This window comes from Schistocerca americana, chromosome 6, assembly GCF_021461395.2.
Source record: "Schistocerca americana isolate TAMUIC-IGC-003095 chromosome 6, iqSchAmer2.1, whole genome shotgun sequence".
Classification (NCBI taxonomy): domain Eukaryota; kingdom Metazoa; phylum Arthropoda; class Insecta; order Orthoptera; family Acrididae; genus Schistocerca; species Schistocerca americana.
Window position 1 is genome coordinate 287,058,978 of NC_060124.1, and position 17,404 is coordinate 287,076,381.

General features: G+C 43.4%; 1 protein-coding gene across 2 annotated transcripts in view; it reads left to right on the plus strand.

Annotated features, from left to right (window-relative positions):
* Positions 1-17,404, plus strand: part of LOC124619732 (serine/threonine-protein kinase Sgk2-like) — a 100,809-nt gene that overhangs the window by 15,226 nt on the left and 68,179 nt on the right. For both annotated transcript variants that reach the window (XM_047146300.1, XM_047146301.1), the window contains exons 3-4: positions 11,949-12,044; positions 12,355-12,497. In XM_047146300.1, the coding sequence (XP_047002256.1) occupies positions 11,949-12,044; positions 12,355-12,497 (239 nt within the window). The remainder of the gene's footprint in view (positions 1-11,948; positions 12,045-12,354; positions 12,498-17,404) is intronic.

Here is a 17,404-nt window from a genome sequence, read left to right on the forward strand (position 1 = left end):
TGTTCCTCCATGGCTATCTTGTTCGCATTGAGGCCCATCGAATGCTGAATTCTTCTCGTGATGTTATTTACACTAGGCTGCTTGATGGTCTGACTGAGGCAGAAATCCAAACGTACCTCTCTGATCATGGTGTCATAGCAGTCCATCGAGTGATGAAGAAGGTAGATGCATCCTTAGTGCCCGCACCACTCTTTTTGTCACTTTTGAGAGTGTTTTGCTTCTGTCCAAGATAAAATCAGGCCATGAAGTTATCACAGTGTGACTGTACATTTCGAACCCGATATGTTGTTACCATTGTCATCGTTACAACCACACTCTAATGTCCTGTCGGCATCCAGCAAAATGTGTAACCTGTGGTGTAGGGATGCTCATGAGGAACAATGTCTGCCTCTTTCTCACCACTGTATCAACTGCAACGGCGACCATGCCACCTATTCCCAAGATTGTCCCACATATCACGACAAGCGTGCTGTGCAGGAGATACCTGTTAAGGAAAAAGTGCCTTACCCAGTTGCTCGCAAGTTGTTAGCTAGTCAAAAACCTTGCATTGTATCATCTGGCACCTACAGTACCGTTCTTGCTACATCTCGGTCCACGAAGAACATGACCATGCAGACATGCAACAACAAATTTAGCGCCACAATTATGAAATTGCCCAGCATCATGGGAACGTTCCCGTCTCCTACTCCAGTTGTGCAACAAGCCACCAAACTTTCGCCTCATTGGCCACCTGCTACACAACCGGCAGGCTGGAAAGGACAGAAGGAATCCTCCCACGAAAACTTCCTGTGTCCCTCCAGCCTACAAACATCTCGGTCTTCTTCTGCAAATCTGCCAACCAGAAAGGCTCCAGTAAATCAAACAAACGAAAATGGTCTTCTCCGTTGCTGACTGGGAGTTCCTCTCTGACGGTGTCTTCATGTGATACCCTCACCCGGTCGACCTCTGTGTCCCTGTTGCGCACTACCAACTGTTTTTCTGCACTGTAATCCGCAGATAGACAGAACAAGAATGCCAACACCTCTGTAGACCTTGTGGAGCAGGATCCTCCAGCATCTGTGCCTGTAGTAGTGAGTCTTTTAAGGCTGACACTTGGCAGCCACCGAGGTGACACCCCTTCATGTTTCCTCGTCATAACTCTCCTCCAATGGAATGTTTGCAGCCTTCAGTCCAACAAAGAGGACTTATGGCTGCTCTTAGATCGCTGGGTCCCCTTGTACTCTGCCTCCAGGAAACAAAATTGCATCCTCACGACTGCTTTGAGTTTACTCATTTCTCCATGGTCTGCTATGACCTTCCCCCTGAGGACAGCATTTCCGCTATAGGGGAGTAATGCTGCTCATCCGGGTTGATGATCACAGTCAACCCCTCTCCTTGACTACCCAGCTCCAAGCTACTGCATTTCACATTTTCCTTCCTCACTTGACCTTAGGCCTTTGTACTGTTCACACCCCTCCGTCTTTTGATGTCACCAGGGCAGACTTCCTCAAGCTTACTGGGCAATTACTTCATCCCTTTCTGCTGCTCGGTGACTTGAATGCACACCATCCCCTTTGGGATTCTCCCAGAACCTTTCCAAGAGGTGCCCTGTTGGCTGACCTTCTCAATCAAATTAACCTCATTTGCCTTAACAAGGGAGCACACACGCTCCTTTCAGACTCCAAGCACACCTATTCCCATTTGAACCTATCCTTCTGCATTGCCCAGCTTGCCCATCGTTTAGAGTGGTCTGTTCTCTCTGCACTGCTGCCTCTGTATCACAGGGTCCTGGGTTCGATCCCCGGCCGGATTGGGGATTTTCTCTGCCCGGGGACTGGGTGTTTGTGTTGTCCTCATCATTTCATCATCGTCATTATCTGTGAGAGTGACTAGATTGGACTGTGACAAGAAAATGGACTGTGTAAAATTTGGGACTTTGTACGGGTACTGATGACTGCGCAGTTGAGTGCACCACAAACCAAACATCACACATCATCATCTCTCTGACACACACTTAAGCAACCATTTCCCATGTGCTGTCTGTTTGTTGACTCCCTCCCCAGCTCCGTGTGCACTCAAGTGGCAACTTTCTGAGGCCAGCTGGAGGCTTTACTCCTGTCTGGCGGCTTTCGATGAACATTTTCCAAGTTGTGATGACTGGGTAGAATATCTTACAAATGTTATACTTACTGCAACAGAATGTTGGTGGCAAACTGCATTCATTATGCAAGGTGTGTTCCATAAGTAATAGGACTAAATTCATAAAAAATCATTTATTAAATATATTCGTACAAATAATCAAGACTGTTCAAAATAGCACCCTCTTGCGTCGATACACTTCTGTAGGTGGTGTTTCCATGCCTGGAAGGAATCCTGGAATGCCTTTTCTGGAATACCCTTTAGAGCTGATGTAACATGTGCCTGGATGCTTTCAGTCATGTCCCAATGTTTTCCTTTCATGACTCCTTTTAACCGAGGAAAGAAAAAAAAAATCACGTGGAGGCTGGCGAACCAATGGGGTCTTTGTCCTGGCCAGGAAGTCATTGACAATGAAGGCGCTGTGACTCGGCGCATTGTCATGGTAAACTTCCCACATGTCCTTGATGTCGCTTCGGCAGCGCAAGACCCCCCTTTTCAGTCTTTTGAGCACTTCCAAGTAGAAAGCCGAGTTCACTGTAGTCCCAGTAGGTACAAATTAGTGGTGGACAATGCCTCTGATGTCAAAGAAGACAATGAGCATGGTTTTGATCCTGGACTTACTCATGCATGCCTTCTTGGGATGGGGTGATGATGGGGTGTGCCACTCTGAACTCAGCCTTTTTGTCTCAGGGTCGTACTCAAAAATCCATGACTTATCACCAGTGATAACTGAGTTTAAAAAATGAGGATCATTTTCACGCATTTCCAACATCTCTCGGCACCGAAGCAATCGCATTTGCTTGTGTTTGTCGGTCAACACTTTTGGGACGAGTTTGGCACACATCTTCAGTCACAATGCGGCAAACGGTTGCTTTTGACATGTTCAGAGAGTGTGCTATCAATTGAAGGCTCAGCCGTCTGTCAGAGTTCAAACAATCGCACGCACGCGTCACATTTTCGTCGACTCATGTGGTTGATGGCAGTCCACTGTGAGGTTCGGCGGTGATCTCCTCTTGGCTCTCCATGAACGACTTGTGCCATCGGAAAAATTGTGATTTCGACAAGCAATCAGTCCCAGAGGCATGCTGAAGTAATGGAAATGTTTCGGTGGCGGACTTCCCACCAAGTTTAACACAAAATTTTATAGCGTACTGTTGCTCTACAGAATGATCCATTGTGCCGTGTTACATAAACTCAAAACGGGGCTAATGGAAACGCACATCCTGACTGTCTGGCAGATTGCAGCCGATTGAGATGAAGAGCGTTTTGAAGCTAACGGCCCCCTCCACTTAGCCCAGCCGGTTACAACACATTGTGGTGTACTGTTGCGTCAGAAAAAAACTGGTCGCATTAGTTATGGAACACACTCTGTAAACAGGTGCATGCACATTGTCCTCACATTCTTCGGTATGGCAAAAAAGCTAGCTGGATTTCATTTACTAGTTATTCTAACAGTTCCACTCCCTCTTCCACCATGTGGGCCAGCCTCCAAAGTTCTCTGGGACCAAGGTCCATCCCCCAATTTCCGGCCTGTTAGCAGCAAACAATGTCATAGTGGACCCAATTGCTATCCCCTTTTGCCTCCTTCCATTGGAAATGAGCCGAGGAGGCTTGAGCGGTACCCTTCTCTTCTCAGAATCAGGAGTGCTACAATACTGCATTTACTATGAGGGAGCTACATCATACTATCACTTCATCCAAATCCTCTGCTGCAGGGCTAGGCAATGTTCACAGTCAGATGTTCAGCATCTTTCTCTTTTGGCTAAGCACTTTCTTCTTCACATGTACAACCGCATCTGGGCAAGGGCATGTTTCCCAGACGCTGGCATGAAGACACTGTCATACTCATACCTAAGACTGATACGGACAAGCACCTTCCTTATTGCAACTGCTCCATTTCTCTCACTGGCTGTGTTTGCTCAGTGATGGAACATATGATTCATGCCTGGCTGGTATGTTGACTCGAGTCTCACAATTTACTAACCACTGCACAGTGTGGCTTTCGAGCGTGCTGTTCTGAAGGTGAACATCTCGTCACTTCATCCATCTGTGTCATGAATTGAAATACCAGACTGTGGCCATGTTATTCGATTTGGAGAAAGCCTACAACACCTGCTGGAAGACTGGTATCCTCCTTACTCTCTATATGTGGGCTTCTGTGGCCGCCTGCTCCGTTTCCTTCAGGCATTTTTAAAAGACTGTGTTTTCAAGGCATGTGTGGGTTCCGTTCTGCCTTGTTGGACACCTTTACCCAGGAAAATGGTGTGCCTCAGGGTTCCATCTTGAGTGTCATCCTGTTTGCTATTGCCCATACCACTATAATGGCATGTCCCCCGCTGGGCATATCCAGCACCCTTTTCATTGACAATTTTACCGACTATTGCAGTTCGCCATGGACTTGTCTCATTGAGCAATATCTTCAGCAATGTCTTGATTATCTTGACTCGTGAAACATGAACAGTGGCTTTCGCTTTTTCCCTGACAAAACTGTTTGTATGAATTTCTGGCGGCACAATTAGTTTCTTCTGTAAAGTTTGGAAGGTAGGAGACGAGGTACTGGCAGAAGTGAAGCTGTGAGTACCGGGCGTGAGTCGTGCTTCGGTAGCTCAGTTGGTAGAGCACTTGCTCGCGAAAGGCAAGGTCCCGAGTTCGAGTCTCGGTCGGGCACACAGTTTTAATCTGCCAGGAAGTTTCAAATCAGCGCACACTCCGCTGCAGAGTGAAAATCTCATTCTGGAATTTTTAACAGTTATTTAACACAAATAGCCTGACTCCATTAATTCCTCATTTTCATACTCCTCTTTGTTTACCAGTGGCACTTCAACTAAATTGTACTTAACTGAGCATTATTTACTACAGACAACCCAGTCCATTGGAGTTGATGTACTCTGCAGAAAACACCCCACTCGCATTGCCATAAGTTTGCTAAACTTCCATAGCTTGCCACTCATAGACTTCTCTACTTCGAATAATCACGCAACAGAACTAATAAAATAATGTCGCAAAGCTCTCTCTCTTTAAAAATTCCTGTAAAAAAATCATCTTTTCACAAAAAGTGGCCCTACTTAGTTGATCTCTTAATTTTGGCACTTCTTTTCTTTACTCCCTGTTTTTGTGTGTTATCCAGAACTTCAGCTTTGCAGCAAAAGTTTCCCTTATGTTTCCCCAATAAATACCTCCTTTAAACTATTCCCACACTAAACCCACGTACAGAACTAAGACGTACAATATGTTGACATGTAGTTACACCTATTTGCCTCACTTTATTCCTAATCAGAGATTGACTTCTTCCTGCACTGCTGTGTTTCTCGTGACAAGTGATAATACATAGTGTGAATTGAATCTTGGTGATTTTGCCCGTAGTTCAATTGGTTTGTTCTTCATGACAGATGGATTGCTGACAATGTTCCCCTGGCTCCGCCATGTATCACCGAAGAACAATTTTTACATGACGCTGCCTTGTACCTCCATTAAATATTACATTGCAAGTGTCATCACTTTTGTGAACCTTGTTATCCTTAGGCACACATTCCTAAAAGGATTCAGCCGTGCCGGCCGATCATTAGCTTGACAAGCATTTTTTCCTCTTCCTTTTCTCCCTCCTTCCCCCCTAATGAGCCGGTGCGCCCTCAGGATCTCAGCATCTGTTTGCTGGGTACAGGCTTGGTGACCCGCTGGTTCCTGCTGGGGATGGGTAAGTGGCACCAGTCCTCTGTCACCGTAAGTTCTGGGTATGCTTCAGTGACCACCATATGGTGCAGCATTGGAACGTTGTGTGTTGCAGGAAACGGGGATCTTGGCTTGATCACCCAGAATGTAAGGATGGTAAAAATCTCTATAAAAACCTCATGGTCTCAAGGTGTGATGCGTGCCAATGAGATGCATGGCTGTCGAGCTGGAAAAGTCATTAGTGGGCAGCCTCCGGGGAACCTTGCCCTCTTTAGTTGTATAAGGCATGCTGGGCTCTGTGTAGGTGGACCTTTATTTATTTTCCCTAGCTGTTCACGGGACCGAGATGGGACCTTCGAAATTTTCTCTTCCTCCTCCCAGCGGAATGGGTGGGCACTGGTACGTACCAACACCCATTCTAATGGAGGACTTGGGTAGTCAGTTTTGCAGACTCAGTTGATGTTAACAGGATGCACACTGTTTGTCAGAATATGTTTGTAATATTTAAGAAGAAAAAGGGCAGCTTCAACAAAGTTTCCTCTTTTTACATTCAAAAGGATTTAGAGGGGATTGCTGGACATTTAAAATCTGTTTGGCGGGTGCACAATGGGATGCTGTTGGTAGAAATAGCTAGTTCACAACAAGTAAGGAACCCCCAGAAAGCTCAGTGCCTTGGGGAGTATGCAACTGAAACTGAACTGCACAACACCTTGAACTACAGCAAAGCTGGTGTGACTTGCAGCAATCTGGTTGACATTCCTCAAGAAGCACTGAAAGCTGACTGGTCCTGGGAAGGCATTGTTGACATGAAGATGTTATGAAAGGGGTGGATGGCAATCTTGTCAAATCAGAGTCTTTTATACATACATTTAATAGCAACAACTTTCCAGAGCTGGACGCTGATGACTGCACAGTTGAGTGCCCCACAAACCAAACATCATCATCACACTTCCAGAGCATGTCAAAACAGATTTCCTTCGCCTAAGCGTATGACCTTATTTATTGAACCCAATGTGCTGTTTTAAATGCCAGCACTTCGGACATACTACTCTCATGGTTGTAAGGGAGAAGCCACTTGTGGCAGATGTGGTAAAGCCACACATAAAGGAGTCGGTTGTTCCTCTCCTTCAAAGTGTGTCAACTGCTCCGAGGATCACCCTGTCTGGAGTATGGATTGCAGTGTGTTCCTTGAAGAATGGAAGACCCAGCAGATAGCAACAAAGTGCATCCCACATAGTGAAACCAAAAAGATTTACAAGGCCATGTAGCTGTTCATGTTCAATGCCCCCTTTGCTTCCTTCCTCAAAAGCCAAGAAAGCTGATGCCGCTACACAAGTGGAGGTTGCTAGTACCATCACTAGCGCCTGCACTTGTCAATGCACTTGCGCTGCTGCAGTTACTTTGAAGCCCCGCCCCCCTCCCCCAGGACTTCAGAAAAGGCTGTGGTTGCTGACATTATAGAACTGCCCCCTCCAAAGATCCATTTTTATCCACTGTCTGCTGCTGCCATTACCACTTCCACAGTTGTTGCTCTGAAGACTCCTTAGACAAATAAATCAAAGTCAACGGTGAAGAATCACCCACTGACAGAGATGAGAAGTACACAGTCCGAGATGATGTGGACCTCATCCTCTCTGACATCTCTCTCAAATCTTCTTGAGAGGTGATGGACCTTGATGTCACACTGGGGCCATCATCTTGCCCCAAGACTGAGCCTTCATCCATTGCGGTCTCCCTTCTGCAGTAGAAAGTCAGGATGAAAGTGCTACCCCCATGATAGGTGGCACCCACCCTACAGTGGAACATTAATGCGGTCAGGACACCTGTGGAGGAACTGAAACTCCTAGCAGAACAACATCCTCAGCTTGTGTATGCAGGCAACACATTTTAAAGCATCTAATGGGCCTGTGCAGTGAAACTATACACTCTGTCACAAGGATAACCTGCCTGGGGAAAGGGCCAAGGGAGGTGTCCTTGTGGTGTCTATAATCTGCACCATTGCCCCCCCCCCCCTCCCAGCCACCTCCTCTGGCTACTGTTAACCTGCAAGTAGTTGCCTTTGAAATTCATGTGTGTTGGAGGATCACTGTTTGCTCACTATATTTACCTTCACAAGATGCAGTAGAGTCTGATGCTCTCACAGACCTTATAGAACAACTCCCCTGACCATTTCTCCTAATGGTAGACTTCAGTGTTCATCATGGTCTTGTGGAGCTCGACATCTTCTTGCCCTCTGGGTCAGGTTTTGGAGAGCCTCACAACATGTCATGATCTGTGCATCCTCAACACAGGTACTCCCACTCTTTTCTGTGCCACTAGTGGGTCATTCACAGCCATAAACTTCTCTTTCTGCTCTTCAGCCCTCACAGACTGTTCAGTGGGAAGTCGTTGATGACCTTCATTCAGTGATCAATTCCCACTCCACATTGACATACTGAATGGAGCAGCACCTGAAGAGAATCTAGAAAAATGGATAGTCAGCAGTGCTAACTGGTTGCTGTCCAGCCAGTTGGCTGTGTTTGAACACCGCGAAAGTGCCCAGGAATGGGTAGCTCATGTTACACGAGTGATCCAAAATGCAGCTGACTTATCCATCCCAAAGTCCTCGGGTCATCTTGGGACATAAGCTGTACCTTGGGGGTCAGTGAGTGCCACTAGGCAATCCAGGACATGTGTGCAGCTCTTCGATGGTTTAAATACTGTGCAACAGCATACAACCTCACAGCATTTTGGGTTGCTAGGGTAAAGGCTTGACACATAATTAAGGAGAGCAACCATTCGACTTGTTCTACAGAAGTATGGGAAGCCATCAGGAGGATTTCTGGTGAACAGTCATTTACAAATAGCAGTAGTGCTGAAATAGGGGTGTCTCCAGTCAATACCCAGAGATGTCATTCAGATGATGGCAGAGCATTTTGCAGCAACTATTGCCAATACCAATCAGCATCTGGCGTTTTGCTGCTACACTACAATTGTAGAGAAGGGCGAGTTGGACTTCAGATGCAACAATTGAGTCTTACAGCTACCTTTGCTCCATGTAGGAGCTGGAATCGACTCTGTCCGAGACTCATGATTCTGCACCCAGTTACTACCACATTCAGTACTGCATGTTTCAAAAATTGCTTGCATTGTCAAAGATAATCCTCCTCGAATGTTATAATTTTATGTGGCAGACAGGTCACTTCACCAACTCGTGGAGAAAGGCAATTATGATACCTCTCCTCAAAGCAGAAAAGGACTGCACTTGTCTCAGTAGTTACCATGGTATCACCTTAACGAGCTGTGTAGGAAAGACCCTGGAGCAAATAGTTAACCATCGTCTGGTCTGGTCTGGTTGTTAGAGACCAGGCAACTCATTAGCTGATCACAGTTTGGATTCTGGATAGTTTGGTCCACTGTCGACAACTTAACACTGCTAGAGGTGGCTATTCAGCAGACTTATCTATGCAAACTTAATTGTCTTAACGTATTCTCAGATATGAGTAAGGCTTGCAGTACTACTTGGGGGTTTGTGGGCCTCATTTTTTTCTCTATACTGTTGCGATTACCACACCTGAGAGACCTGAAAGCCAGAACCCAGAAGGCACTGAATATCTTAAAGTGCCTTAGCCACAGGTCTTGGAGAACAGACAGGGCGCAGCTGCTCCAGCTTTATAAGGTTGTCGTGTTCATGGCTAGACTATGGGTTCACAGTGTATGGGTCAGTGAGGCCTTCCTTTCTGTACATTATTGAAGCTACTCACCTTGAGGGGGGATTAGGCTGGCCACAGGTGCTTACAGGATCACCCGCATACCCAGTCTCAGTGCTGAGGCTGGGGAACCGCCACACAACTTCTGGTGGCAGCTCCTCGTGGTGCGTCAGGCATGTAAGTTCCTTGCAGCTCTGATTTCATCTGCATACCACACTGTTGCTTGTCAACTTTTGGAACACCTTTTCTCTAATCATCCAAAAACAACAAAGCTGTTTGGGATCTGTGTGCTGGAGTGCGGAACACTTACAACCCCAAATCCAGGATTTTAACCACCTTCACAATGGTTGCTGCAGAGGCCCAGAGTAATTTTAGATTTGGTGCAGTACAGGGGTGATTGCACTACTGCTAATGTTTTAATACAATATTTTCTGATATTTTAACTGTGTACCACTACTCTACAGCTGTCTTTAGAGATGGGTTGAAACAGGGGGACTCCATTGCTTGCTCTGTTGTTTTCCCTGATCATTTTCTCAAGGTCAGACTGCCTTGCAACTTTACTGTTTTTGAAGCAGAATTATATACGATCTTTCGGGCACTGGAGCAGATGAGATATGCTTCAAGTGCTAAATTCCGTGGCTGTTCAGAGCCTCAGAGTGCCCTTCACTCTCCACAGTGCTTGTACCCAACAGAGAAAGTACTCCAGAATATCCAGGACACCCTCCTCTGACTATAATGACTGGGGAAGGTGGTGTGTTTCTGCCTGGTACCAGGGCACATGGGTGTTGTGGGGAACAAAGGGGCAGATGTAGCAGCCTAGTGGATGTTTGTGATCCTCAGTCATTTCAATGTGCTATCCTGCTGCATACTACCTCCTTGTGGAAGTAACAGATAATAAGCTGCGTATAGTAAAGCCCACTATGTGGCCGTGACATACCTCCTTCCAACCATGATGGCAGGATGAGATTTGCCAATATATGTGCCCTCTATTATAAGTGATTTTGAAATGAATGTATTAGAGTTTAAGGTTTTTGGTATCTGTCCAAATTATTTCTGCAAATTTTGGTAATGTTATTAATGTGTTAACAGGGGGACAGACTCACCCATGTTGTTTGTAAGTAGTCAGCCTGTCACATTTCCCATTTCCCTGTGCCCATCTTTCAGCTCTTCTGTGGTTTTACTTCTGTTGTAACCCCATGTCTAGGACCTTTCACCATTCTCTGTTGTATTAAGGCCTTTGAGATAGAGTTATTGTGTGGGTCAACATGAGTGAGGTGGGAGTGAGTGAATGAGTGCCATTTTATGGGTTTACTCCTCACTGTGTGACAATTTTAGTCATTTTGGTTATTTTATTGTTGTGCTTGCTGATGTAATAGTATTTAATTTGGTCCCTTACTACTAATGTGTAGTTGTCATAGTTGTGCATGGAAAATTCTGGATTGTTAAGAAGAATTTTGGTAGGTTATAAAGTAACAGGTTGTTGTTCATATGAAAGCAGCATAAAATGACATGTCTTGTAGACATGGTGTCACGTATACTCTGTCAAAGTGCTACGGTTTTTGTTCTACAGAGCCTTTTTGTGTGGCATATTTGTTGATTTTTTTTTAGGAGCTTACATACTCCATTTTGAGTGACCTCCCTGGTTTGCTGACAAGACTGAGAATATGCCATATAATAATACTTTTTCACTAATGCAAACGCAACTCTCACACACATGACCACAGTCTCTGACATCTGAAGCCAGACTATGAGCAGCAGCGCCTGATGGGAGACACAACCAGTTTACTCCCACCCGGTTGCCTCTCTCATCTTGCGTTGCTGCTAGTAGTCTGGCATCAGCTGCAAGAGACTGTGTGTGTGTGTGTGTGTGTGTGTGTTTTTGACAAAGACGTTATTGGTCGAAAGCTCATTTTGTGACAGTCTTTTTGTTGTGCCTATCTGCGACTCAGCATCTCTGTTTTATGGCGAGTAGCAACTGTCCTTTCCATATAATTGTTACATTCCATTCTGGATTTTCCATTCTATGGTACGAAATGCATTCTCATCAATTTATAAATGGCATATTTTCACCTGTTGAGTTTAGTGTGTGTTTCATTTATAATTCACCGAAGACTTCTTGGTGAGCAGTGATCTATCAACAGTTGTTATATTGGTACTCCTTTCTCCATTCTCATGCAGACTCTTCTCTGTGCTCATTCAGTCTCACATTAATTTGGTGACCAGTCTGCACCCAAACTGTACCAAAGCCTTCTCTGCTTCACATCATTCGACATTCCTACACACAAATGCTTTTTCATTTGATTTTATGACTCATTTGATATATGGATTTATTGCCATTTATTGCCTTATTAGTAAAGTGTGTGTCCTTTTTCACATAATTTGCATATGATCACTGAGAAAGCTATTTATTAACATACAATTCATTATGTAGAGAAACTGAATTGTGATTATTCTATACGATTTCATTTGCAGGTTTACAAAGTGGTTGTCGGATGTGATGGGCGTAGCTGGTTTGTGTTTCGCCGCTACAATGAATTTTACAAATTGTCTGAAACCTTAAAGAAGCAGGTAATACATTTTATGTCTATTATTATTGTCCAATGATAGATAATGGTGAAGCTAAAGATTTATTTTGGAACGTGGAAGTCAATTTCAGAAGATTATCGTAAAAAGTATGAGGGCAGATTATTGAACAACTCAGATACTTTAAATGTGATTGCAAATACATTGAGGCAATGTGTGAATGCTATAGTGCATATACATTCATTGGTAATGTTTAGTCGGTTTTGATGTTTCCCCTTCATGCGGACATTTGGAGAGGTTCGGCATATAATAAATGTTACTGATGTCGTTTTTCCATATTTTCCCCCCCCCTCAGGTTCCAGCACCACAGCTAAAACTTCCAGGCAAGAAACTGTTTGGAAATAATTTGGATCCAACGTTTGTGCAGGAGCGACGTGAAGGTTTGGATGCATTTGTCCAGTCCCTGATGCAGGAAGGTGGTGGCAGACTTTTGCGTTTGTAAGTGTAAACAGAACTGAGAGATAAAAATGTGTTTGCAAAACCTATCATTTATATATGTTAAGCATCTGTTTCTATCTGGCCACGACAATTGTTACTACCAGACTTTAACTGTATTTAGTCAGATTTTATATTCTAACATCTGCATGTACAGAGCAAAAGTTATTGCAGACAGAAATCTAGCTCTAAGGGGACAACAGGCTCTCCCTGTTCCCAATGTGCTGATGTTTGTGAAGTCTGTAGTAACAAATCTCTCTCTCGGCAATAGCCCAGGCAGCAGCCTCATCCACTTCACTCTCTGCAGCCCTCTATCTGCTCTCCTGCACATTCAGTTATAGTGCAATTTCTGTGTTAATACCATTACTCTATATCAGCCGGAGCTGTGAACACAGTGGACTGGATAACAACACTGAAAGAGAAGTCTAGACTTCACAAAATAAGCAAAGTCCACATATATGTGAATGAAATGAAAAATGTTAAGTTGTTATTAATTTTACTGCTGAAGTACTATGAAGAGAATGTAATGTTTATGGCTCCATCAACAAGCCATAACAATGAAAGAATTAATCCTGTTGAAGGTATTAAAGACAGTTAAGTCTGTGGCGTGCAAAAACAAAACACACAAAATGGTGAGAGGACAGTGATACTTCTAAACACAGAAACAAGAATATATTTAGTGCCGTAAAAGTGCTGTGTGGAAAAACTTAACACACACACACACATGAAAGAAGATGAAAAAGAATCAAACAAACAACAAAAAACCTGACATCTGAAGATGCTGTAGAATAAAGCAAAATGTATCTGGTCTTATTAAGACTTTCATTACAATTGGAAAAGATGGTAATTGACCTATACAACTTGTATTCTTTCACAGTTCTAGGAAGTCAGAAAATTCACTTGCACAGTGCTGGTTTTGGCAGGTTGATGTAGGACTGCTCCCTGCCTTCACTGATTTTATTTCCCGCTTTATGTTTTTGAAGAAAGTTTGTAATGGATAGTGTCAATAATTTACAAAGACTTAAGGAGATAAAAAAATCACTAGTTCAGATATATTTTCTGAATGATGTATTACCAGCAAACGTCAAAAAACAATTCTGTGCCATCACTATAATAATGTTAATGTAGGCTAATAAACTGTTCTTCATCAAGTCATTGGATCTCCAGGAGTCATTTTACAAAATGGTGGTGGTCCCTTCCTTTATCTTACATAGTGAATGTTAGCCATATTTGTTTTTGAGACTAGTATTCGTGCAACATAGACGTAAGAGCTGATTTAGCCCATAATTGTGGATGACGTCTCCGCAATGGCAGCAAATGCATTGTCTCCAATGGCAGCATCAGGTGGAGCAGGAGCAGTGTCTTCCACTGCCAAATCGCATCACGGAACTCACGCTGGTTGTCCCAACAGTGCTCATCTGTCAAAGGCTTCAATTCGGCAGTTTGTTTGGGGAAACACTACAGCATCTTCTGAACAGCCTGTATTTTCACTATGTGATTTTTCACGTCTTTGGTGACCTAAAGAAAGATGTGTGGATGTCAGTTTCAGCTGGATGAGGAAATGCAAGAGTGGGTGCGATTATGAATGCGCAGTGGCCGATCATGTTCTACAACACAGGAATTGATCATCTCGTCTCCCAGTGGGATAAATGTCTTAACACATGTGGTGATTACTTTTGAATGGAACCAATCCATGGTCCTGTTGCGGGTGTTTGGTTTTCATTTGACTGATCCTTCACACAGTGAGTCAGGAACATCAGCAGCTGTCAGGAAACTGCAGAGGTAGCACAATAACAACAATATTTTGGGTTCCGCCACCCTCCTTTCTCAGTATGTGCTTTCAGTATTTACCAATGACAGTGCTGCACCAATAACAGACTGAAGGTTTTTACACAGTAACTCCACTCCCCCCCAAAAATGTGGGGAAAATAGCCTTTTGTAAATGAATGTCACACAGTGCTCCGACTGTGTTAAACCATCCAGGGACATCAGTGGAATTCTGAAGATCTCAGCAGAAGGATGAAAATGTTGTGCAGTGAAATAGTTTGGAGAGGGAGAGGGACATGATGCAGCTTAACAACTCAGATGATGTTTTTCCATCAGTGACAATGGCCACGAAAGCCTGCAAACTTGTAGTCTTAAAATAACTGTACTTTTCTTCCTTCCTAATGTCCTCCCACTGCTGATCTTTACTTAGACTTAAAATAGAATATGCAACACACACCAAATTCATCCTGATACGTATCATTAACACATTTTATATCTGTGAAAGAAGACTTGAATGAACAAAATACATTCTTACATCTCCGTAGTGAATGGATAATTGTGCTCAGAATTAAGACAATTGGGCTATTGCCCCAGAAGAGAGATGGGATGATGACTGAAGAATTCTAAGACATTTTCAAAAGACCCAATGTAAGATGTGCAAAAATGGTTATCCGATAACAGGAGATTTAAAACAGGGGTTGGAAACAGCCCCACGACAAATGTTGTTGGTTCAGTGTAATGAATAACAATAAATATAGGCCAAAGGCATTCTCATAATAATGATTTAAAGCTAATGAACACTTTCTTTGGGCATATATAGATTCACAAATACATTTGGTCAACCAGAGATTCTGTCACAATTGTAGTCTTTGTGATAGAAAATAAACAGTCTTGGCCTATAGTGCAAGAGACAAGAATATTGAGAAGTGCAGAGGCTTCCTCAGACCATTTCTTGTTAGTCTTGAAAATGAAACTACGTAAAAGAAGGAAGAAAAACATAAACAAACTAATTTTAAGGTACATTAACTTAGATAATAAACATTGACTTACTATATCAGAAAAGCTTGAAGAGTAAATAAGTTTCAAATAAAAACTGAATATCAACACCCAGGAATGGAATAAAATAAAGGAAGCGCTAATTAAAGCAGCAATGGAAGTATTTGGCACAAGAAAGATCCCCCCCCCACAAGGGGTGTGCAATGCTGGGGTGATGAAATATGCAGCCTAACTGAAGATAACAAACATGTGTACTTAAAAATGTTACATTTCCCATACAATCAAGGTGTTACACTATATTATAAAAGGAAACCTGCTTTAGTGAAATGAGAAGCTGGGCAAGTTAAAAAACCGTAGTTGGGAAAATATATTAAAGATATTAAACATGGGTTAAGACAGAGGTGGCCAAAAATTCTGCTCGTGAGCCATGCTCTTGTCCAAGGGCCATGGCGTACAGCCTAGGTGCGTGTTTCTTCCACCGCCACCCCAACGCTTTTTGAGTAAGAGGAGGGGGAAGTCAAGGAAACTGCGAACAGACTGCATTTAAATGGCAGTGCTGTCGCCCGGCGTATGATTTGGTTTTAAATTTCACGTTCTCTATAACACAGATCATAACTGAAAATTATTTTTGGCATGCTAAAGACACAGACAATTGTACTGATTTTCACACTCAGGTTGTCACATGATCATGACTTGTATAGTTGACATAAAGGTTTTCTGACACCCAAATCTCTAGATGTGAGACACTCAGATCAGTACCAAATATTGTGTGTCAATAGAGTCAACCAAAACACCGATTTAGTTTGTGCTGTATCCTATCGTCCAGTAGAATATGTATAAATGGTAATTAATAGTAACTCTTAAAACTACGGAGTGTAGGAAAAGCATATCTGTGAGCTGTTATGTGAAGATCTGTGATAGGTGAGTTGGTAGAGCACCAGATCGTTGTACTAAAGGGCCCGAGTTTGAAACCCAGTTTGGCGTTTTTTAGCAGTTTGCATTGTATATTCTTATATGGGAGAACATTTAATGTCAGAAAAAAGGACCTTTCGGAGTTCGTAGCAGTGTTCTTTTGGCAGCCTGGTTTTCTTTGTTAGTTGAGGGTAGCCAACCTATAGTGTAAATTTGTATAGATAACACAATATCTCTCTATACAAATGTACTCTGTAGGTTTGCTACTTTCAACTAACAAAGCGAAAGCAGACAGCCAAAAGAACATTCCTACAAACTCCAAAATGTCCAACATGTGAAAAAAATGTTCTCCCATATAACAATCTCACTTGTAAACTACCGAGCGAGGTGGTGCAGTGTTTAGACACTGGACTCGCATTCGGGAGGACGACGGTTCAATCCCGCGTCTAGCCATCCTGATTTAGGTTTTCCGTGATTTCCCTAAATCGCTCCAGGCAAATGCCAGGATGGTTCCTTTGAAAGGGCATGGCCGACTTCCTTCCCCATCCTTCCCTAATCTGATGAGACCGATTACCTCACTGTCTGGTCTCCTTCCTCAAAACAACCCAACCCAACCCTCACTTGTAAACTGTTAAAAAAAAAAAATCGCTGAACTGGGTTTCGAACTCAGGTCCTTCAGTACGATGATCTGATACACTACAGACTTGCCTACCACAGATCTTCAAGACAATAGCTCGTAGATACGCTTTTCCTACACTCTGTAATTCTAGTGTTACTTTTAATTACCATTTACACACGTTCTATTGGATGACAGCACACAGCACAAACCGTGTCGGTGTTTTGATTGATACTCTATCGACACACGTTTGGTACCAATCTGAGTGTCAGACATCTGGAGGTTTGGGTGTGAGTATCATACCTCATAATAATGTAAAAAACACTACACTGGCGAAACCAAAGCAGCGTAGATGTCCTGGACAGTTTTAACATAATCCTTCTCATTTGTCATTCCCATTGATTTTTAGATGGATGTAACTATAGATAGCTACATGGCCTCCTCTTGTGCAAACAGCCAGTGGACCAGTGAATGTCCTTAATACCATGAACAAACAGCAAACGGTAAACAGCACTGACACCATGATTCTGCTGAACTGGAGAGAGTTGTGGCAGCCAAGAAATGCCACACTGCAATATTCAATGAATGTTGCACTGAACAGAGATGAGACAGGCTGCAC